This window comes from Ornithorhynchus anatinus, chromosome 3, assembly GCF_004115215.2.
Source record: "Ornithorhynchus anatinus isolate Pmale09 chromosome 3, mOrnAna1.pri.v4, whole genome shotgun sequence".
Classification (NCBI taxonomy): Eukaryota; Metazoa; Chordata; class Mammalia; order Monotremata; family Ornithorhynchidae; genus Ornithorhynchus; species Ornithorhynchus anatinus.
In genome coordinates this window covers 127,163,288-127,188,087 of record NC_041730.1, presented here as the reverse complement: position 1 = coordinate 127,188,087, position 24,800 = coordinate 127,163,288, and the positions used below count along the sequence as shown (strand labels likewise).

The 24,800-nt window shown below is 44.3% G+C and overlaps 1 protein-coding gene across 1 annotated transcript; it reads left to right on the top strand.

The window, feature by feature from the left end:
• Window positions 1-1,389: 1,389 nt before the first annotated feature.
• Window positions 1,390-6,174, top strand: GDF2 (growth differentiation factor 2). Its single transcript, XM_001507651.4, has 2 exons — window positions 1,390-1,863; window positions 3,439-6,174. The coding sequence occupies exons 1-2, from the start codon at window positions 1,518-1,520 to the stop codon at window positions 4,392-4,394; spliced, it is 1,302 nt and encodes a 433-aa protein (XP_001507701.1). The 5' UTR covers window positions 1,390-1,517; the 3' UTR covers window positions 4,395-6,174.
• The last annotated feature ends 18,626 nt before the right edge of the window (window positions 6,175-24,800 follow it).

The window sequence follows — 24,800 nt, the reverse complement described above, 5'->3', positions numbered from 1 at the left end:
TTAACGAATGCCATTATTATTACTCCAACACTAAGTAATAATAGTAATAGTAATTCTGGTATTTGTTAAGCACTTACTATGTGCTGAGCACAGTTGTAAGTGCTGGGGTAGCTACAGGGTAGTCAGGATGTCCCACTTGAGGCTCACAGTCTTAGTCCCAATTTTACAGATAAGATAACGAACTGAGAAATTAAGAGACTTGCCCAAAGTCAACCAGCTGACAGAGCCAGGATTAGAACCCACAACCCCGACTCCTAAGCCCTTGCTCTTTCCATTAGTGTTTGGTATACAGTAAGCCCTTCACAGACACCACAATTATTGCTATTTTACATGTAGGTGGTTTTGCCTGTAGTGTATCTATTCTACACTGTTGGCCTCTTGTCTTCTCTATTAAATTCTCCACTTCTTGAGGACAAGGACTAAGTGAGCATCTTGCTTAGTAATTCTCACCCAAATATTACGAAGCTCTCCACACTCAAGGGACTTAATGTTTCTTTTTAACTGACGACAGTGTCCTGTGCAAAGTTTCCTTGGAATAAACCAACACCCACAAGTGTATTTTTAGAAGGAATCTCCTCTTTGTCTTGGTCAATATCCACATGTGTCATCCTAAAATAAACCCTGTTCCCTGAAGGGTTAGGCAACATGGGTCTTGGGTTTATCATCAATTTGAGGTCACTGAAAAAGTGGGTATTCGTGAGCATTAGATTTAACCAGGACCTTATGTTCATACCCAGTAGAAACGCATTACACTATACTCCCTAAGAAAGCGGGTTATTTTCTCTCCCCACACCAAAGAATACAATCTTCTGAAAGTTGCGGGCTGCAAGCAATTTGAGACACATTTGACACAAAACAGATACCTCTCTGTGTACAAATAATAGCTCATGGCTGATAAACGGAAGAACGTGTCTAAAGTTTCTGTGAACGGTCCCAAAAGCTCATCAAGTTGGAGCAGAGCGTATTCCTCGAATGATTGGATCTGATTCGATTTTCGGAGAACATCGAGCGTCACCTGTGGTATCTAGATTTGAAGGAGACCGACTCCCCTCATTTTTACTGAGCCCAAACAGCCTGGAAAAGTCGGAGTTGTGAGGTCCAAAGGCCCACAACTCTTATGGTGGGGACTGGAAAGGAAATGAGGAAAAGAATATAATTAAGCAACAATGACCCCAAACTGAAATGTGCATTCTTAACCGTATACAGTGTTCTTCCCACAAGCCATATGTGTTTGTCAGATGTTTATAGAATCTTCATTAACTAAGAGCTTTGGTAGATAAGGAGAACCAGAGCATGGCATCAACGACTTAGATAAGTGCAAGTGTATGACCAATCTGGTTGACAACTGATGAGAGACTGTAGCTTGCGACAGACTGCAAAGGAACTTTAGAAAGTAGCTGGGAAAGGATGAGTTAGGGTGGCTCGCTCATTTTTAAGTCTTCTTTCTTCCGATTCTTCGACGATCTTAACCCGTTTCTCCCCCCACCTGGGGGGCATTCTGGGCACCCCCGCCAAAAATGTGCTATTTTGGATTATTGGCGGTCTTGCCAGCTTTGTTTTTCCTGGTGGGTTGCGGGAAATGCAAACCTCTAGAGGACTGGGACCAAGTGGCTGCCATGGGAAGGGCCAATTCGGTTTTTGGAGACAGCAGAAACGAGGAAGATGACCTGAGCTTTGACTTTAAAACTTTTCTGGAGAACATGAAGGTGGATTTTTTGCGGAGTCTGAACCTCTCGGGGGTCCCGACCCAAGACAGAACCAAAGTGGAGCCACCGCAGTTCATGATCGATCTGTACAACAGATACACCACCGATAAATCCACCACCCCTGCGTCCAACATAGTGAGGAGCTTCAGTATCGAAGGTATGGCACTTGTAAAAGTCTGTTGAAGGAGTTAACTTCCAAGCTGCACTGTGGCCCCTTAAGTCTTCCGAAGGTGTCCCTTAACACTAGATTATGTCCCTCCAGAACAATAAATGCCATGGGCCTGGGATGTTGCATTTCTTTTTTTATCGTCTGTTCTCATGATAAACAAACTTAATAGAATTGACCGCTACCTGACCACACCTCAAAATATATTTTTCATAATTTGCAAAAGTCTTTGTATTTAGAGAATTGTTATGTTGACTTTTGTTTTTTGTTTTTTTCCCCAGTAATGATAAACCTAATTGAGCCATTGAGAAATCATGCTTAGGGAGTGGGCTAAGTCCTTTTTAGGCAAATCACTTCATATGGGTCACCACCTGTCAATGATTTCTGGTCATTAGCTGGCTGCAAACCATGACCTTAAAAGAATCATATGGCTAACTGTCCTAAGCCATACCACCTCTTTGGGCAAGGGATTCACCGACCCAAACTGGTCACTTTCATGGCCCATTCTTCATCTCTCTTCAAGCTTTAGCGATACAACATCTGGTACTGCCACTTTGTGAAACTTATTAAAACTTAGATGGATTTTCATAAATTTAGATTTTCATCCCTCATTCCCCAGTCTCCTGGTAGCTTCTTATGTACTTCTGACAAGGCAGTGATATGAAATGTAACTCCTCTTAAATTTTCCCTAATAAAGAGAAGAGATTTAGTTTGAAATATGCTCAGCATCTTTAAACCAAAACATAAACTTTCTCCAAGATGAATTTATTGAATTGGTAGTGTCTTTAACTTGAGATTTCCAAATGTTTTCCAAATACCAAATGTATAAAACTATATAATGAGCTGGAATCAGGAATAGGACTCAGAAAATTGCTTTGGTAAGGGACAAGCCTTCTTTTCTTTCTTTTTATGGTATTTGTTAAACACTTATTATGTGCCGGGCACTGTACTAAGCACCGGGGTAGATAGAAGCAAATCATGTCAGGCACAGTCCTTGCCCCACATGGGGTTCACAATCTAAGTAGGGGGGAAATTAGGTATTGAATCCCCCTTTTTTTTTTAACAGATGAGGAAACTGAGACACAGAGAAGTTAAGTGACTTGCCTAAAGTCTCACAGCTGACAAGTGGCAAAGCTGGGATTAGAATGCAGGACCTTCCGACTCCCATGGCCATGCTCTATCCACTGGTGATGGCTGCCCCATCTTCTCTTATAGGGAAGCAGCATGGCTCAGTGGAAAGAGCCTGGGCTTAGGAGTCAGAGGTCATGGGTTCGACTCCCGGCTCTGCCACTTGTCAGCTGGCTGTGGGCAAGTCACTTAACTTCTCTGTGCCTCAGTTACTTCATCTGTAAAATGGGGATTAACTGTGAGCCTCATGTGGGATGACCTGATTATCCTGCATCTCCCCCAGCGCTTAGCACAGTGCTCTGCACATAGTAAGCTCTTAACAAATACCAATATTATTATTATTATTGTTTGGATGTCCTCTGGCTCTGTTTGCTCTTCACAACAGTGATGTAAATGTCGCTCTGTATGAGGTAACTGTGTTCTTCACTTCCCTTGCAGATGCGGTGTCTATAACATCTCTAGAAGGATATCCATTTCAGAAACATGTCTTGCTCTTTAACCTCTCTATCCCACGGCACGAGCAGATCACCAGAGCTGAGCTAAGGCTCTATGTCTCCTGCCAGGATGACGTTGAGTTCTATCACGAACTGAAAGGCAACATATCGATCTATGACATCCAAGATGGAGGCGACTCCTGGGACGGCCCAGAAGGGACAAAATCATTCCTCATGACCCAGCCCATCCGGGAAAGCGGTTGGAAAATGTTTGAGGTGTCCAGTGCGGTGAAACGCTGGGTGAGAACGGACCAATCAAAGAACAAAAACCAACTGGAAGTGGTAGTGGAGAGCCAAACGGTGGGAGATTTTCAGTGCGGAAAGCTAGATGTCAGCGTCCCTCCGGATTCCAAGAACCTTCCGTTTTTCGTAGTGTTCTCAGACGACCGTAGCAATGGGACAAAGGAAACCAGAATGGAACTCCGCGAGATGATAGGTCACGAGCAAGACAGCATGCTCAGAAAGCTGTCCAGGAATGGCCCGGTGAGGGAACGTGAGAGAGAGGAGGAAGAAATGGATGACAAATTTGTCTTCGTCACCGGGCCCTCTTTGGGAAGGAGCAAACGAAGCACTGGCCCCAACAGCCACTGTCAGAGGACCTCCCTCCGGGTGAACTTCAAAGACATCGGCTGGGACAGCTGGATTATTGCCCCCACGGAGTATGACGCTTACGAATGCAAAGGAGGCTGCTACTTCCCTCTGGCCGACGACGTGACGCCGACTAAACATGCCATCGTCCAGACTTTGGTGCATCTAAAAAACCCCATGAAAGCCGGAAAGGCCTGCTGTGTCCCTACCAAACTGAATGCCATTTCCATCCTTTATAAAGATGATGTTGGAGTCCCCACATTAAAGTATCAGTATGAGGGAATGAGTGTAGCGGAATGTGGTTGCAGGTAGTACGAATGCATCTTGAAGGTCTAAAGGAGGGAGAAGTCGGGTTGGATTGTGGCTTTGGGGGTGGTCAAAATTAAGGCCCTTGTATAAATCTGTATATTAATGGTATGAATGTAAATAAGCAACCAAGGTGTGAAAAGAAAGAGGAAAACTTAGGATGCTTCATCTGGAATTCTCAGTCTATTGAAGGAATGCACGTCAAAGAGCAAATTGTTGAGAAAAGTGATCAGGGAGAGAATGGCAAGTGTTAAGTCAAAACCTAAGAGGGGAATGAGAAGAAAGAGGAAAACACTGAACAAAAGCAACTCTGAAGATAGAAGAATATTTTCAGAATAAATTAAATGAAAGAACACAGGTTGATTCGTTATCTCTAACTTTCAATTAGAATAACGGATTTCCTTGGGGGGGAGAAATGGGAGCAATTACCAGGTTTTTGTTGGGGTTTATTTTTCTGGTAAATATTAGGTATATATTTCCCAAATTTCATAAGCTTCTGGATTTTTTATTTTAGCTTTAATTTTTTCTGACTCACATGTTACAATATTGGCAGAGCAGGTACTTCTCTAGAAATATTACTCTTTTGTGACATTTGCAAATGATGCAAATGACTAAATGAATGCTCGAGGTTCAAACATCGGATGGCACACAGAGGACCATTAAAGCATTCATGCTGAAATTAGAGCTGTGGAACTCAGTGAGTATTCAACATTTAACTTAATCTGAATCTTGGTTTTGAGATGAGGGTTCTCTATTGGAGTGAGAAGAAAGATGTGATACCCACAAGAGATAAGTTTTCAGCTACCATTTACCCAGGGAATCTCTGGACAGCTTAGAGAGTTTGGGGAGAAAGGAAATATCTCAGAAAAGTAATTCTCTGTGATGTGCTTAAAAGTGATCCAAGTTTCCAGATGTCACATTCTAAAACACATATTGCTCCTACTGATGACTATAAATACACACCATTCATCACACAGATGTACTAAATCAAGGTAAATGCATAGGACAGAATTAGGATGAACTTATGAATTTACAAGTCTCTTCTTACAGTGACTGTATTGAGGGGGAAAAAATTTAAGGAAATACCCGAGGAGATCTTCCACCCTACTTTAAAAAAAAAACAGGTGTTTGAAACCAGATTGAACTGAAAAATTCCTAAAGGTTCATGTGCTTCTGGGGATCTATGCATATCTGAATAGTAAATTGGGGTTTTAGGGGTGGAAAGAGATGAGGGGATCTTTCAAATGATAATGCCCCTAGTGTCCTCTCCTTCCTGCTTAGTGTCCATCTAGGAAAGAGATGTGGGAATGTTGCTTCATAACATGACTCCTATTTTAAGTCATTTAAAATTTTTCTGTTGCCATAGATGTTGGATTAAAATGAAACAGTGCTCAAAGTCTAATACATCAGTCGATCACAAATAACAACAGTTTTGCTAGCCATATCATCATAGTTTGAAATAGAATATGAGTACTGTGGTTTATTGGTCAGGAGGTGTCAGTTGGGTATAATAGAGAATAGAGATGTCAGTGGAGAAACTTAAATTTTCTTGGGTCATTTCAACATCGTAGTCAGCTGTGCATTCTGTTTGCTTTTCTTTTTCAGAGTTTCTTACCAGAACTCGTCGGGTTAGGAATGCATTAGATTTTACTTCATTTGCAACGAAATTTCAGTAAATTCATGCATGTCTTGCTTATGAACACAGTTATTTGCAATGCCCTGTATTTTTCCTTCTTTTTTATGGTATTTGTTAAGTGCTTACTATGTGCAAGTTACTGTTCTAAGCCCAGGGGTTGGACACAGTCCCCTTCGCATGTGGGGTTCCAAGTCTTAATCCTCATTTTACAAATGAGGTAACTGTGCCCCAGAGAATAAAGTGACTTGCCCAAGTTACACAGCAGACAGGTGGCAGATCTGGGATTAGAACCCAGGTCTTCCTGACTCCCAGGCCTGTGCTCTATCCACTAGGCCATGCTGCTTCTTTACATCACATTCTTGAATGATAAGAAGCTCAACTCTCTGACAGTTTAGGCTCACTTTCCTCTGAGGAACTGCATTCCTTCTCTTCACCCTGATAAAAAGTTACTTCTTTCACTGTACAGGCCCAGCTAGTTTTTCAAGGGATACTCAGGCAAACGAATGCCTGCATTCAGTCCATTTCCTCTCTACATTTTCAAGAGTAGACAGGAGCTGTCCTCTCATCCTTTATCTAAGAGAAGGTGAAATTGATTGGGAAGCACTATTCAAAAGTCAAACAAGTTCATAATAATAATAATTACAGTAATAGCGCTTAATATGTGCCAAGCACTGTTCTAAGCACAGGGGTAGATACAAGGTAATCAGGTTGTCCTACATGAAGCTCACAGTCTTAATCCCCAATTTACAAATGAGGTAACTGAGGCACAGAGAAATTGAGTGTCTTGCCCAAGACCACACAGCAGACTAGTGGTGGAGCCGGGGTTAGAACCCACGTCTTCTGACTCCCATGCCTGTGCTCTTTCCACTAAGCCAAGCTGCTTCTCTGTTCTTCGCTGTTCATAAAGAAGCTCTAGCAATGGGTAGGGTCTAACCAGAAATACCCATCAGATGGTCTCTGTTTTTAAATGTTGTTTTGGACTCAATTGTTAGTTTGATGACGGATGGTTTTAAGTATATAAAGGTAAATCTTGGTTTTACACTTGTCACTGAAGAATCCAGACAAAGGGCTTCCTTCAGCTTCTTTAGGAAGACCATGAAGCAAAGGGTTGGAATTGTATCATAAATTGATCCTCACTCTCCCACATCCTCCAAGGGAAGCAGGGAAAGATGGTTTGGGAAATAATAATAATAATGATAATAATGACAGTGTTAAGCTTTTACTATGTGCCAAGTACTGTTCTAAGCGCCAGGTTAGATTCAAGGGTAACAGGTTGTCCCAGGTGGGGTTCACAGTCTTAATCCCCATTTTACAGATGAGGTAACTGAGGCACAGAGAAGTAAAGTGACTTGCCCAAAGTCATTCAGCTGACAAGTGGCGAGGCGGCATTAGAACCCAAGACCTCTGACTCCAAAGCCTGTGCTCTTTCCACTAAGGCACACTTCTTCTGGGATACCAGTAGGCCCAATCAAACCTCGGATCCAGGCAGAATTTGTTGTTCCAACCAGAATCGACCTGAGCAGGGATTTTCAGCAGTTGTAGACACCTAAAAGGAGTGTCCCACTCAGACAAAATGGAACAGAGGCCTGAATGATCCCTATCTACTGCTGACTGTTAATTGAACTCACCAGATAGGGCTCAAGTATTCATTTCCCCTTTCTCTAGTAGACCTGGACCTCTGTGGGAGGCAGTCATGGGCATATGCAAAGCTTGAATTTGTCTCACAAAATCTGTAGTTGGATTTAACAGTTTAACAGACTCAGATTTTTATGTGCGTATGAATTAGTATTATATTTATTAACCATTTCTATTTTTAAATACACACTGATGGATTCTGGGAAGAGAGAGGCAGGATTCTCAGAGCCTAGGGCCGTGGGCCTAAAATGAAATGCATCATTAGGATTGCTGTTATTCCTTATTAGCTTTACATTTTTCCAAGCGGTCCTCTAGGGTTCAGCTAAGCCCCTCCTGACATTAAGCCTGTTTTTCAGAGTGGTCTCCGGCCTCCAGTCAGCACAAAGGGGCAAGAAAGAAGGCAGCAGATGGCTAGTACCCGCACTCTGCCAAGGGTTTGGGTACAGGAAGTGAAGGGGTATTTGAGGACATCCCATCAACGACCCAGCTGAAGCGTAGGAGATCTCATGAGACTGGATTGGGGTTTTTCACTGAGTCCAAAAGACAACCTGGAGAGGCTACTCTAGGCCGCAGGACTCCCATTTGATCCTTGCGACACTTAAAAGGTTTCCTTTGCCACCTGGGTTTCAGCTGCATGACGATGGAAACACCAGGATATTTGCCACTGGGGAAAGATGGAGTCTCAAGAATGCTAAACTCCAAAGGAGAAAATTTTAGTTGGAGTTTTTTCCTCCACCCTCCTTGTGGCCTCTGGTGCCATGCTGAGGAAACCCCAGTAGCTCCTTGTATTTACGAGGCAAATACCACAAAACCATTTATTTTGGAAAGACCCAAGCTCTCACACCCACATGGCATGGCTCCTCCCTTATTTGTCTCCTCCTTCCAGGCCTGTGAGTAATGTTATAAGGGATTTTTACTGGAAAAGGGATCAAAGAGGAGAGGAATGCGAAAGAAGCAAGACCTGATGGTGTGGAAAGACTTTTGTCTGTTAACAACCTTTAAAAAAAAAAGAAAAACCTGTACGTTTTCCATCAGTACTGGGTCTTTGGAAGTGAAAAGCCAAAATGTTTCGGGATCTAATGAGAACAACGGGCTCTTTGCCACATTTCTGCATTCTTGGGCCATTCTTCATCATTATTATTTAGTATTTATTATACACCCAAATATGCATATAGCAGTATTGGACACTACGTAGAATAATTGTCCCAGACATGTTCCCTCTACTTTAAGAATTTGTGACTTGAAACACGCAGGCACCAAGCGGGACAGGCAAATGCAAAACCTAGGAAGGTGATCATACACCAAGACGAGAAGGAAACGGCACAGAATGAAATAAAATTGATTCACACTGGGTTCAGAATTGAGTGTCTGTGGATTTTGTGTCAGAGTTCATTCATTCAATAGTATTTATTGAGCGCTTACTATGTGCAGAGCACTGTACTAAGCGCTTGGGATGAACAAGTCGGCAACAGAAAGAGTTGAGACAGGAGGGTAGGAGTGGGTGGAAAATTGTTACCTTCACGTCCTCTCTTGCAGAAAAACAATCTTCCTGGAGGAGATGGGATAGTAGGGGGTGTTTGGAGGAGGGAAGAGAGAGGTCTTGAACAGGCATTTGAGTAGGTGCCAAGTCAGAAATGAGAAAACCAGGAAAAGCGGCAGACAAGAAAGTAGGGGCAAAGCTGGACTCCATCTGGGGGAGCAAGGAAGAGAGTCTGCTGCGTGATCTTGGGCAAGTCACTTAAACCTTCTCTGTCCCTCAGTTCCCTCATCTGCAAAATAGAGATTCAATATCTGTTCTCCCTCCTACTCAGACTGTGAGACCCACGTGGGACCTGACTATTTTGTATCTACCCCAACGCTTATACAGTGCTTGGTATATAATAAATGCTGAACAAATATTAAAGAAAATCTTGGAAGTGTGGGAAGTTGAGGCTAGGGGATGGATTGTAATAGGAAGCCAGGGGCTTTGTCTTGACCTAACGGGTGAAGAGGCCCTCTGTAGTTTATATGGAGGGAGGGAAGTGTGTCAGCCAAACCATTTTGTAGAACTGAGTGTATGGGAGTGGAGCTGGTGCAGAGAGTCCACCGACAGGGTTTGTTCTCCATAGACTGTGAGCCCATTGCTGGGTAGGGATTGTCTCTATCTGTTGCCAAATTGTACTTTCCAAGTGCTTAGTACAGTGCTCTGCACACAGTAAGCGCTCAATAAATACAATTGAATGAATGAATATTCTGCCATTTCCTTCTTTGGCTCTGATACCTCTTCTCCCTTACTATAGTGGAAGTCCTAGCTCATGCCCTGGTCATTCTCTCCTTAGACTGCTATGGGCAGTAGATTGATTTGCAACAGCACAGTCATCATGGGACTGTAGGTGTCCCAGGGTTCATGTTTTTCTCCTTCTGGGGAACAAGCGCCTCACTCTACCCAAGTCCTGGCTGCAGGAGTCTAAACCTCCAAGGGTCTTCTGTGTCCATCAAGGGTCCACAGCTACCAAGCTCTCCCTGGCTTACAGTTCACTTCCTCTTGTCTCAAGATGGTCAAGGTTCACTTATTTTTCCCAACCCGACCCTCCGTTTTCTCCCTAATCCTTCTCTCTGATTCAGTTTACACTTCAGAGAGCAGTACCAAGGAGTGATTTTGGTTTTCTCCTCCCTTTCCCTAGTTTGGAGGCCGGTGAAACCAATTGTCTAGACTGTAAATTCCTTTTAAAGTGTAAGCCCTTTGTGGGCAGGGTGTCTTGTTACCTCGTTAACTTGTATCATCCCCAGCACTTACAACGTTTGGCACATATTAAGCACTTAAGTACCATCATTAGTATCATTATCATTGTTATACTGTTCTCTCTCAAGCACTTAGTACAGTGCTTTGCCCACAACAGGTGCTCAGTAAATGTGATTGAATAAATGAATGAATCATAATAGGTCATTCGGGGCCCTGGAATGCACTCAGCTTCCATGGAGCTTCCCATATAGAGGAATCCCAGTACCTGGCGGTATGGCTCACTTGGTCATTTCCTTCACAATGATTCTAGGGTCTACTAAGCTGCTGCCTAACCACCAGTGTGATCTGCTTCCTAGGGGCTTGGGGTCAGAGTCCACAGATGATTCTTCAGAGTGACTTAGAAAACAAGAAGGTTCCTAGTTCTCCCTTTCAGGAGATTTTAGAGGAGGCAGGAGGCCAAACCTTGGGACTATCCCCATATCGACACAATTGGAGCTAGACAAAGAATCACCGGTTTTAAGATTGTCTCGACGGTGGCTTTCAGCCTTAGATTTGCTTGCAGACCAAATTTAACTAGACTGCAAGAATGGAATTGACTCCAATCTTAGACTTCTTCCACTGCTCCCTTTGAGTAATTCTGTGTGTCCATCGGTCAGCATCTGGTGGTGGACTCAATTTCCCCCAGAAGAAGTTCTCCAAATGAATCTTGAAGGACTCTCCCAACAGTAATGGCGCCCAAGTCCAGGTCTTACGCCTTCAGGGCTGAGACCCCACCCAGAGGAATCGACTAATAATAATAATGATATTTGTGAAGGCTTTACTACGTGCCAAGCACTGTTCTGAGCACTGGGGTAGATACAAGGTCATCGGGTCATCCAGCGTGGGGCTCACAGTCTTAATCCCCATTTTACAGATGAGGCAACTGAGGCCCCAAAAAGTGAAGTAATTTGCCTCAGGTCACACAGCAGACAAGCGGTGGAGCCAGGAGTAGAACCCAAGTCCTCTGACTCCCAAGCCTGTGCTCTTGCCATTAGTGGTTTACATAGCACAAATCATACTCTCTCATACCTTCCAGGCCCTCTAGAGCCTGAGTAATAATAATTAATAACAAAAACTTTGGCAGACGGGAACCAGTGGGGATGCTTATTTTGGACTTCTGGCACAATTTTATCAATGAATCATATTTATTGAACCTATGTGCAGAGCAATGTACTACATGCTTGGTGAGTACAGTGTAAGAGTGGGGTAGACTTGGTAGGTACTGTAATCTTGGTATTATCTTCAACTCATCTCTCTCATTGACCCTATATATTCAATCGGTCACCTAATCCTGTTGGTTCAACTGTCAAGACATCCCTAAAATCTGCCTGCCCTTTCTTCGCCATCTAAACTGTTACTGTGTTAATCCTATGCCACCTTGATTACTGCATCAGACTCCTTGCTGACCTCCCTGCCTCTTGTCTCTTCCCATTGTGGTGAGCCCACAAGGTGCCTTGTTAGTGACTGTTTGTGATCCCATGAACAACAACAACAAGGAAGAGACTGGGGAAGGCACTGATGGGCTCTACCTGAGACAGGTGATTACTGGCCTGTGAGGGCAGAACAAGGAGGTGGGGATTTCTCTCCCTGTTTTACAGAAAAACAGGCCTGGACCAATCAGTGACTGCAACATCTGAGGCAGATAAAAGGCGCTCGTTCTGAAACGTGAGGAGGCACACCGACGCAGACACAGGCACGCAGAAAGCACCTACCTGAGATGCAAGAAGAAGAGAAGCAGCACGGAGCCACGCAAAGGGAACACAGAGAAGCAGAGGGGACAAGCAATGGAGCAGCAGAAGCAGCAGGAGAGAAGCACTCTAAACCAGCACATGGAAGTAGCACTTGGAAGCAGAAAGAAGCAGCATTGGCAGAATGGGCTCTTGACCAGCAGACCGGTATTGGACCTTTGGTGGAGTGAGTGTGTGTATGTGTCACTCCCTTGCAAGCTGATAAAACTAGTTAAAAAACTTTCCACATTAACTTTGGTGATCAGAGGTGTGATTTGACTTCTACTGTATATCACCGTGGCTTCCCCGATCCAGGAAGGTCCTGGTTGGTATGAACTGGGGGCTCGCAACACCCATTCCAGTCCATACTTCACTTTGCTGCCAGGATCATTTTTCAGTGCATGTTTCTCCACTCTTCAAGAACCTCCACTGTGGTTCTCCATCAACCTCCTCATCCCACAAACTACTTACCTTAGGCTTTAAAGCACTCAGTGACCTTGTCTCCTCCTACCTTACCTCACTGCTTTCCTACTACAATGCAGACCACACACTTCACTACTCTACTACCAACCTACTCAATGAACCACAGTCTCATTTATCTCACCATGGACTTCTGGCCCACATCCTGGCTCTGGCCTGGAACACCCTCCCTTTTCACATCCAACATACAGTCACTCTCCCACCTTCAAAGTCTTGTTAAAATCCCATCTTCACCAAGAGGCCTTTCCTGACTAAGATCTCATTTCCTCTTCTTCCACTCCCTTCTGCATCGCGCTTGTACTTGGATTTGAACCCTTTATTCACCTCTCCCTAAGCCCCACAGAACTTAGATTTATTAATTTATGTTGTCTGCCTCCCCCTCTAGACTGTAAGCTCCTTCTGGGCAGGGAATGGGTCTGCCAACTCTCTCATATTGTACTCTCCCAAGTACATAGTACAGCGCCCTTCACACAGTCATTAAATCATATTTATTGAGTGTTTACTGTGTGCAGAGCACTGTACTAACTGCTTGGAAGGTACAATTCGGCAACAGATAGAGACAATCCCTGCCCAACATCGGGATCACAGCCGATGCTCAGTAAGTACAATTGATCGATTGATAGATTTCATATTGTCTCATATCTAATCTTACAGGATGTCACTCAAACAGCTTGCCAAGCTCCTTCCTTCAAACACCCATGGCAAGACAGTATTCCCCGTCTGCCCTCTATTCTACTCAATACCCACTGTATTCCGCTTTTCCCGGAAGCAGGGTTAGTCTGAGCTGAGTCCCACTGACTCAGGACCCAGGCTTCCAGTGTCCGGAAAATTGGGTTTAAATGGGTGGTGTCCAGAAAGGGGGCCTTAGGCAGAGGGGGCAGGATGCCAGTCCATCTTGCCCCCTCCCACCTCCCCAAATTGAGCTCGGAATGCCAAAACTGGGCCTTAGGAGACTTGAGAAAGGGAATAATCGCTTTGTAAAGCGGTCAATCTTGGGGAATTCGCCAAACAGGAGTATCTCTGTCCACGGAGTTGGATCGGGTTCACGGTTCCTTTCCACTAGGCGGATAAGGATGTGGCCCATTGCGAAGTGCCAGCTAAGTTTTGTTTTGTTTTTAACTCAGACATAAAGAGGAGAGAAAGGAGAGGCAGGCTCTATTAGATTTCTTACTTGGCTGGCTTCTTAATTCTTATTAGACCAGCCCGGATTTTCGGGATTTTGTTGAGAACAAGGGCTTGTTTTCATGGTTGATATAAGGTTTTGAAAAAAGACCCAAACTGGTTACAGAAGAATGGCTTACACAAAAGGGATCAGTGCCTAGGGATTTGCTAAAGGTACCCAGAGGCATAAACCACAGCCGCCCAATACAAAACAGAGGAAGTGGTTGTGGAACTGCAATCTTTTCTTCCTCGAACTGCTGTGTACGGAACGCATGGAAATGGGAGCCTGATTCCAACTTTGGGGATTTGACACTTTAGCTCTTGAGAAGAATCAAATCCAGAATCAGAAAGGTAATAATAATGATAATAAATGATAACTTTTGAATTTGGCAAGGGCTTACTATGCGCCGAGTACTGTACTAAACCCTGGGGTAGAGATGAGATTATCGAGTCCCACATGGAGTTTACAGTCTAAGTAGGAGGGAGAACAGGTTTTGAATCCCCATTTTGCAGCTAAGGGAACTGAGGCACAGAGAAGTCAAATAAAAGAAGCAGCATGGCCTAGTCGATGGAGCACGGACCCGGGATTCAGAAGGTGATGGGTTCTAATCCCCAGATCCATCAATGTTGTGAGGCAATTAAGTGCAAGTCACTTAATTTCATCTATATCTCAGTTCGTTTATCTATAAAATGGGGATCAAGACTGTGAGCCCCAAGTGGGACAGGGACTGTGTCCAACCCAATTATCTTTTATCTACCCCAACACTTAGAACAGTGCCTGGCACATAGTAAGCACTCAAGAAACACCATAATCATTGTTATTATTATTATTATTACTTGGCCAAGATCGCACAGCAAATAAGGGTCAAATCGGGATTAAACCTGGGTCCTCTGATTCCTGGCTGGGTACGTGCTCTTTCCACTGGACAGGCCAAGAAATTTATCCATATAGAAGGTGTCCTTTAATTTGACAATGAAGAGACCAGACTGATGAAATGAAGGTCGGGGGACTAAGGAGGGTTGGGGAACCAATGAGGGGTGAGGGAGAACAGGGAGGAAAGTCTCCCCCAGACCCAAGACTTTCAGTTTCCCCATATGACCTTTGATCTACCTGCCTCAGACCCCTTCCCTCTTCAGTCCATCCTGACTACAGCTTCCCATATCAGTCAATCAATTAATCATATTTACTGAGCACTTACTGTATGCAGAATACTGTATTAAGAGCTTGGAGAAGTAATCTATAACGGAATTGGTAGACACGTTCACTGCAAGCGATGAACTTACAGTCTAGAGGGAGAAACAGACATTAATATAAATCCGTAAATTATGTATCTGTACATAAGTGCTGTGGGACTAAGGAAGAGGTGAAGCAACATGGCCTAATCACAAGAGCATGGGCCTGGGAGTCAGAAGTCGCCAGTTCTAATTCTGGCTTTGCCACATGTCTGTTGTGTGACCTTAGAAAAGTCACATAACTTCTCTGTGCCTCAGTTACCTCATCTGTAAAATGGGGATTGAGACTGTGATCCCCAAGTGGGACAGTGTGTCCAACCCCATTTGCTTTTATCCACCCAGTGCTCAGTACAATTCTTGGTACATAGAAAGTGCTTAACAAATGCCCACTGTTGGGCAGGGATTGTCTCTGTTGCTGAATTGTATTTTCCTTGCGCTTAGTGCAGTGCTCTGCACGCAAGAGGTGCTCAATAAATACAATTGAATGAATGAATGAAATGCCACAATTATTATTACTAAGAGACAGGTTAATAAAAGTCTTGAATTCAATGGATGTTTAGATAAAGAAAGAAAGGTAACCACTGGACAGGAGTGATGGTGCTTGTAAGAAGATAAAGCACCGAATCACCTTGGCCCCTCCTACCTTATCTTTCTGATTTCCTACTACAGTCCATCCTACAAACTTTGCTCTTCCAATGTTAACCTTGTTCCTCAATCTCATCTATCTCACCACCGACCTCTCACTCACATCCCTACTCTGGCCTGAAATGCCCTTCTTCTGTTGTTGAAATGTACTCTCAAGCACTTAATACAGTGCTCTGCAACCAGCAAGTACTCAATACAACTGAATGAATATCCGACAGATGATTAGAGAAGCAGCGTGGCTTAGTGGAAAGACCACGGGTTTGGGAGTCAGAGGTTGTGGGTTCTAATCCCGGCTCTGCCACTTGTCAGTTGTGTGACTTTGGGCTAGTCACTTCACTTCTCTGTGCCTCAGTTCCCTCATCTGTAAAAGGGGGATTAAAACTGTGAGCCCCACATGGGACAACCTGATTACCCTGTATCTACCCCAGCGCTGAGAACAGTGCTCTGCACATAGTAAGCGCTTAACAAATACCAACATTATTATTATTATTACTCTCCCAAACTTTCAAAACCTTATTAAAAGCATATCTTCTCCAAGAGGCCTACCCTGAATAAGCCCTCGTTTCCAGTTCTCTAAGTCCTTTCATTCACTTGTTCATTCAATCATATTTATTGCCCAGCGAAGTGATTCGCCCAAGATCACATAGCAGACAAATGGCAGAGTCAGGATTAGAACCTATGACTTCCTTACTCCCAGGCCCATGCTTCATCCCATGCAGAAGCAGTGTGGCCTAATGGAAAGAGCCCAGGCTTGGGAGTCAGAGGACATAGGTTCTAATCCCAGGTCAGCCACTTGTCTGCTATGGGGACTTGGGCAAGTCACTTTACTTCTCCATGCCTCATTTCCCTTATCTGTAAAATGGGGATTAAGACTGTGAGCCCCATGTGGGTCAGGGACTGTGTCCAACCTGTATCTACCCCAGCATTTGACACATAGTTAAGCCTTAACAAATATCATAATTTTTATTATTTTGAGATATGAGAAGCTGCATATAGGATGGACTCAAGAGGGAAGAGGCCTCTGGCAGGGAGACAGAGACACTCAATAAAAACAATTGCTTGATGGATAACAAACATCATGATAATAATAACAATATGCCAAAACACACTGTCAGCTGTGTGACCTTGGGCAAGGCACTTAACTTCTCTGTGCCTCAGTTTCCTCATCTGGAAAATGGAGATTAAATACCTGTTCTCCCCTCAATTTAGACTATGGTCCCCTTGTGGGACAGGGACTTTTTCCAATCTGATTAATTTGTATCTACTCCAGCATTCCCCTCTCACAATGGCACCTGGATAGTTTCTAGTACTCTACCAGTCTCAGTTACGGGAGGGAGAGTCAAGCAGAGGCCTACCCATTCAATTCTTAGCTTGGGCGGTGGCTAGCAAGTGGCAAGCAGTCTCCTTCAAGTCAAAACTCACCTGTGCTGGGCGGAAGCAGCGTGAGAGAGAGAGTCAAGGGCAGAGACTCAAGTTACTGTGCGGGAGAAGACATTTGTAATCTATTTCTGTATTTTTACCAAGAAAACCTTCTGGATCCATTACCAGAACAAATGCAGATGGAGGTGGGGCGGTCTGGGAGAGATGTGTCCACGGAGACTTTACGGGTCGGACACCACTGGACAGCCTAAGACGAGACCCCATCAATCAGAACCGTGCTTGGCACATAGTATGTGCTTACCAAATACCATAATCAATTATTATATCAAAATAGACTTATCATTGTAAGAGGAAAGGTAAGTTTTCTTAATTCCTTTGTCAATAGCCTTGGCCTTAATTTCTGCTAATAATTCGAACAAATTCAGTACTTTTATTCGTACAGTTACAGCCCCTCCTAGAGGACTAATAAGGTATTGTGACTTCACTTTCGGGAATTGCTTTTCACTGAAACATTACAGTTCTGGAGCCTCTTGGGAAAACTGGTCGCATCATGTCTGATTTTGCACCTGAACTATTTTGCTTCGTAAAAATGAAGATTCACAATTATCAAGAAAAATTCACTCTTCACTTTTTTCTGAAACCATTTGGGAAGAATGAGAAGCACGAATGCATCGCAACAAGGTGTGGAATTGTGCTGAAAAATCAACCAACCAGTGGTATATATTGAGTGATTATTATATGCAGTCCACTGTACTAAGCACTTGAGAGAGTACAATTGAACAGAATTTCAATTCTTACACTCTTGAAGGGGAGACAGACATTGTTATAAATAATACATAATTAAAGCTATGTACATAAGTGCTGGTGGGTTGGGGGTGGGACAAAGATCAAGTGTCTGAAAGTGCATATATGATGCCAAAAGAAGAATGCGCTGGGAAAAAGGCTTAACTGGGGAAGGCCTCTTGGAGGAAATGTGACCTTAATAATGCTCTGAAGGTGGAGAGAGTGGTGGTCTGGCCTATATGGAGGGGGAGGGAGTTCCAGGCTGGGGGAGGATGTGGGAGAGGGTTTGGCGGCATGATAGGTGAGACCGGGGCACAGTGAGTAAGCTGGACCTAGAGGAGCGCAGTGTGCAGCCTGATCTGGAGGATGAGGTCATTTAGAGGTGGATGGGCAGCCATTGGAGGTTCTTGAGGATAGGGGAAGAGAAGGACTAAACAAATTTGTTGATAAATGAGCCATTCAACAGAATGAAATATCAATCGTATGTATGGAGTGTTCATTGTGTGCAGAGCACTGTACTAAGCGCTCAGGAGAGTACAATATAACAAACGACACATTCCCTGCCCACAGTTCATTCAATAGTATTTATTGAGCGCTTACTATGTGCAGAGCACTGTACTAAGCACTTGGGATGAACAAGTCGGCAACAGATAGAGACAGTCCCTGCCGTTTGACGGGCTTACAGTCTAATCGAGGGAGATGGACAGACAAGAACAATGGCAATAAATAGAGTCAAGGCGAAGAACATCTCGTAAAAACAATGGCAACTAAATAGAATCAAGGCGATGTACAATTCATTAACAAAATAAAAGTGCATACACAAGTACATGGGCCAGGCTATTATTTCCAGCCACATGCTAATCAAAGTTACTAGTACTAATAATAAAAATTTAAATTATGGTATTTGTTCAGCGCTTAGTATGTGCCAAGCACTGCTTTAAATGCTGGGGTAGATACAAGCTAATCAGGTTGGACGTGGTCCCTGTCCCACATGGGGCTCACAGTCTTCATCCCCATCTTACAGATAAGTTAACTGCAGCACAGAGCAGTTCAGTGACCTGCCCAAGGTCACACAGCAGACAAGTGGTGGAGCCGGGATTAGAACCCACATCCTCTGGCTCCCAAACCCGTGCTCTTGCCACTAGGCCATGCTGCTTCTAAATGAATAAATAATAAAGCGATGAAGCAATGAAATGCTATGTATTTCCTTTCTGGTCAACCTAAGAATTATTTCAATGGGAATCCAGCGTGATTTTAAGTGGGACTGCAAGTTCCCAGGAGGCTGTGTCCTTTCAAACTAAATTTAAGATGGATTACAGAGGCAATCCCAAGCCATGCTCCTGTAACATCATGCTTGAGCTTCAGACTTATCAGCAAGCAGGATTCCACCACCTTTCCTTTGTAGCACCTTCCTAATGAAGGTGGAAAAATTTTGTTGGGGACCAATTCCTACCCTATGAAATTGTGGACTGCGCAATCCTCTATGTTTTGTGCGGGAGAGGTTTCCGTTGTAAATGTTATGTCAACGTAAAACGCATGAGCATTCAGGTACGAGGAAAGGATTACACAGTGAGCTACTGACTTGGGGAGTGGGGAATCAGAGTTGCCTAATGGATAGGCATGGGCCTGATTCAGAAGTACCCGGGTTCTTGCCACCTGTCTGCTGTGTGACCTTGGGCCAGTTATTTCACTTCTTTGTGCCTCAGTTACCTTATCAGAAAAATGGGAGTTGAGACTGTAAAGCCCAGTGTGGGACAGGAACTGTGACCAACCTGATTAATTTGTATCCTCTGTTGTACCTAGTACAGTACCTGGCACATAGTAAGCATGTAACAAATCTCTCATTCAACCCACATATTCAATCCATCACCAAATCCCGTCTATCCCACCTTCACAATATCTCCAAAATCCACTCTTTGCTCTCCATCCAAACTGCTACCACAATGATACAATCACACATTCTATCCTGACTAGATTGCTGCATCAGTCTTCTTGCTGACCTCCCAACTTCCTGTGAATCCCCACACTAGTCCATACTTCACCCCGCTGCCCAGGTCATCTTTCTACAAAAACAATGAGGATATGTCACCCCCCTCCTCAAAAAGTCCCAGTGGTTGCCCATCCACCTCTGTATCAAATAAAAACTCCTCACCATTGGCTTTATAGGTCTCCATCATCTTGCCTCATCCTACTTCACCTCGCTTCTCTCCTTCTACAGCCCAGCCCACATACATCGCTCCTCTGGTGCTAACCTTTTCACTGTACCTCCATCTTCCCTCCGACTCCTAGCCTAAGTCCCACCTCTGGCCTGGAAGGCCCTCCCTCCTCAAATCTGACAGACAATTATTATTACTCTCCCCTCCTTCAAAGCCTTACTGAAGGCCCATCTCCTCTAAGAGGCCTTCCCAGATTAAACCTCACTTTCATTCATTCAATAGTATTTATTGAGTGCTTACTATGTGCAAAGCACTGTACTAAGCGCTTGGAATGTACAATTCGGCAATAGATATTCATTCATTCATTCGATAGTATCTACAGTAAGCACTCAATAAATACGATTGAATGTTGAATGAATTTGCAACATTGGCTTCGAATCCTTCGAGACTTCTACAAGCGTCTGGAGAAATAGTAGTTCATCAGGCGGGCGGAGCTGGTGGTGTCAAAGAGTAGTTCCCCGACCTCTTTCCATGGGCACTAATGGTGTCCGTTTGATGGCAGGATGACGTGATGCTGCCTCAGAGAGTCAGATTACAGCACGAAGCTGCCATCCAGCACCCAAACAGCTCAGTGGAAAGAGCACGGGTTTGGGAATCAGAGGTCATGAGTTCGAATCCCAGCTCTGGCACTTGTCAGCTGTGTGACTGTGGGCGAGTCACTTAACTTCTCTGGGCCTCAGTTCCCTCATCTGTAAAATGGGGATGAAGACTGTGAGCCCCACGTGGGACAACCTGATTCCCCTGTGTCTACCCCAGCGCTTAGAACAGTGCTCTGCACATAGTAAGCGCTTAACAAATACCAATATTATTACTATGTGCAGAGCACTGTACTAAGCACTTGGAGTCTACAATTTGGCAAAACATAGAGACCATCCCTGCCCCTTGACGGGCTTACAGTCTAGTCGGGGGAGACAGACAAAAACAATAGCAAGAAATAGAATCAAGGGGAAGTACACCTCATTAACAAAATAAATAGGGTAATAAAAACATATACAAATGAGCAGATTAGCACAGTGCTGAGGGGAGGGGAAGGGAGAGGGGGAGGAGCAGAGGGAAAGGGGGAAAAAGGGGGCTTAGCTGAGGGGAGGTAAAGTGGGGGGGGGCAGAGAGGCAGCAGAGGGAAAATGGGAGGCTCAGTCACTTTTCCTCATCTCACTTTTCCTCATCTCCACTCTCTTTTGCATCACCCTGATATGATCCCTTCACTCTCCCCCACAAATTCCATCTGCCACCAAATCCTGTCAGTTCAACCTTCACAACATGGTGAAATCTGTCCTTTCCTCTTCATCCAAACTGCTACCCACTTAATTCAAGAACCTATCCTATCCTGCCTTGACTATAGTATCATCGTCCTTCCTGACCTCTTTACCTCCTGTCTCTCCCCATTCCACTCCACACTTCACTCTTTTCCTCAAATCATTTTTCTAAAAAAAAGTTCAGTGTGCAATTGCCCACTGGAACCTCCAATCGTTACCCATCCACCACCACATCAAACAGAAACTCCTTATCTTTGGCTTTAAATAATTCAATCACCTTCTTGCTCCTCTCTAGCATTACTGATTTCCTGTTACTCAATATATTCACTTCGTTCCCCTAACGCCAACCTACTCACTGTACTTTGAGTATCTCAAGGATTTAGAATAGTGGATGTCCTTCAGTCTCTGCCCAATATTCAAGCAGTACACCTGCATGTGGCAAAACTTCAGTAAAGTCTGGCCCCTTTCTGTCTTTTCCTTCCATCCCCTGGGTTTAGCCCAGCAGACTGAATCTTCTGTTTTCCCTCTATAAATCCTTCCCCCTACCCGTCTGGCAGACCTCTGCTCTCCCTCTCTACAGAGCTCTTCTTGAAATCACATTTCCTCCAGGAGGTCTTCTCTGGTTTATCTATAAACCATATACAAAATGATTTTCCAAAATTGTCTCATGATACATATTTATATACTGCATATAGATACTTTATTAATTATGCAAATACACTGTAATCTCCCAAACACTTCTGATGGTGATCTGCAGTCCATCAAACAGCTGTATTTATTGAGCATTTACCGTGAGTTAGAAGCAGTGTGGTTTAGTGAATAGAGCACAGGCCTGAGAGTCAGAAGGACCTGGGTTCTCATCTGGGCTTCGCAACATATTTGCTGTGTGACCTTGGGCAAGTTACTTCACTTCTCTGGACCTCAGTTATCTCATCTGTAAAATGGGGGTGAAGACTGTGAGCCCCATGTAGGACAGGGAATATGTCCAACCAGATTAACTTGAATCCACCCCTGTGCTTAGAAGAATGCTCAACATATAGTAAGCGCTTAACAAATACCTTAATGATTATAATTATTATTCACATCACTCTAACATCAACCTTCACACTCCACCGCTATCTGGTCTATCTTGCCCCTATCCTGCCCCTGACCTGAAATTCCCTCCCCCTTCGTATATGAAAAATGATCACTCTCCCCACCATGAAAGCCTTATTCATTCATTTATTCATTAGTATTTATGGAGCTCTTACTATGTGCAGAGCACTTTACTAAGCGCTTAGAATGTACAATTCGGCAACAGAAAGAGACAATCCCTGCCCAATGATGGGCTCACTGTCTAAATGGGGGAGACAGACAGCAAAACAAAACAAAACAAAAACAAGACAACATCATCAAGATAAATAGAATGAAGAGGATATACAAAATAAATAGGGTAATAAATAATATATACAAATGAGCACAGTGCTGAGGGGAGGGGAAGGGGGAAGGGGGGAGGAGAGGGTAGTGGGGAGAGAAGGGGAGGGAGAGCAGAAGGAAAGGGAGGGCTCAATCTGGGAAGGCCTCTTGGAGGAGGTGAGCTCTCAGTAGGGCAAAATCTATTAAAGGTATTAAAATCACCTCTCCCCCATGAAACCTTCCCCTACTAAATCCTCATTTTTGCTATTCCCTCTTCCTTCTGCACCACCCTTGCACTTGGATTTATTCCCGTTATTTACCCCACCCTCAGCCCCCTGGCACTTATGTCCATATCTGCAATTTAATCTCTATCTCCCCCTCTAGAGTGTAAACTCACTGTGGGCTGGAAACGTGTCTACCAACTCTGCTATACTGAACTCTCTCAAGCTCTTATTAGGTTGCCCGGCACGTAGTAAACTCTCAATAAATATGGTTGATTGATTGCTTGACTAGATTACCAGAATCCTGAGGTCAGAGATCACACATATAAACTACACTGGATATACTCAAGTGTTTAGCACACTACTCTGCACACAGTAAGTCCTCAAATACCCATTCACTGATTGATAATCCTAATCACACATTAAATCATCTTCAAAGAGTTCAATATTATTGAGAACCTACTGTGTGCAAAGCACTGTACTGAGAAGCAGCATGGCCTAATGGCAATAGTGTGGGCTTGGGAGTCAGAAGATGTGGGTTCTAATTCCGGCTCTGCCACTTATCTGCGGTGTGACCTTGGGCAAGTCACTTAGCTTCTCTATGCCTCAGTTATCTGTAAAACGGGGATTAAGACTGTGAGCCCCACAACCTGGGGACAACCTGACTACCTTGCATCTCCTCCAGCACTTAGAACAGTGCTAAGCACATAGTAATTGTTTAACAGTACCATTATTATTATTAAGCACTTAGTGAACTACAATGGAATTAGTAGACAAGATCCCTGTCCCAAGGGGCTTACAGTCTAACAAGGGGAGACAGACGCTAAAGCAGGGGACTCTCCAGGTACCTTCCCCCCACACTCCTTTTACTCATCGTAGGTGAGTCCCCAGACTGAGCTCCTCTTCTCCCTCTACTCCCTCTACCACCTCCCCTTCACCTCTCCGCAGCTAAACCCTCTTTTCCCCCTTTCCCTCTGCTCCTCCCCCTCTCCCTTCCCATCCCCTCAGCACTGTACTCGTCCGCTCAACTGTATATATTTCCATTACCCTATTTATTTTGTTAATGAAATGTACATCGCCTCTATTCTATTTAGTTGCCATTGTTTTTACGAGATGTTCTTCCCCTTGACTATTTATCGCCATTGTTCTTGTCTGTCCATCTCCCCCGATTAGACTGTAAGCCCGTCAAACGGCAGGGACTGTCTCTATCTGTTGCCGACTTGTTCACTCCAAGCGCTTAGTACAGTGCTCTGCACATAGTAAGCGCTCAAAAAATACTATTGAATGAATGAATAGGTGGAGAATGTGTCTGTTTATTGTGCTTAGTACAGTAATCTTCACACAGTAAGCGCTCAATAAATACAATCAACTGACTAAATCACCCACCTGAACCAAGAGAAAAATCAGCACTTTGCCCGGACAGCAGACATGCAGGTTTCACAGCAGCTGGCAGCAATTTGAGTCAGGAGTCCGGAGACTGGGCACGCAGGCCAGCGGCCATGGCAGCAGCAACAGCAGGGTCGGCACACAGAGAGAGCACGCCCGGAAAATCCTTAGGTGACGTGCTCTCTGGCCCTCCCTGGCAGACAGCTGCTGGTTCCATTCCAAGAACATCCCAAGGTTTCCACCTTGGGGTGCATCGGATTTGTTGGTGAGCTGGATCAGCTGCCTGCCCCCAGGGGCTGATGAAAGTACTCTAATCAGCTGTCCTCTCCTCTGTTGCCTTTTTGTTGCCTCAGGCCAGGAGTTTGCTTTGGGGGCACTATTCTTCAAGGACCTAATCCTCAAAAAGTGAAACTAATGCCAGGGATAGTAAGAGTGTTCTGCCCACCAGGCCAAGGGTGACCACAGGCCAGCCATTTAACCACTCTGTGCTTCAGTTT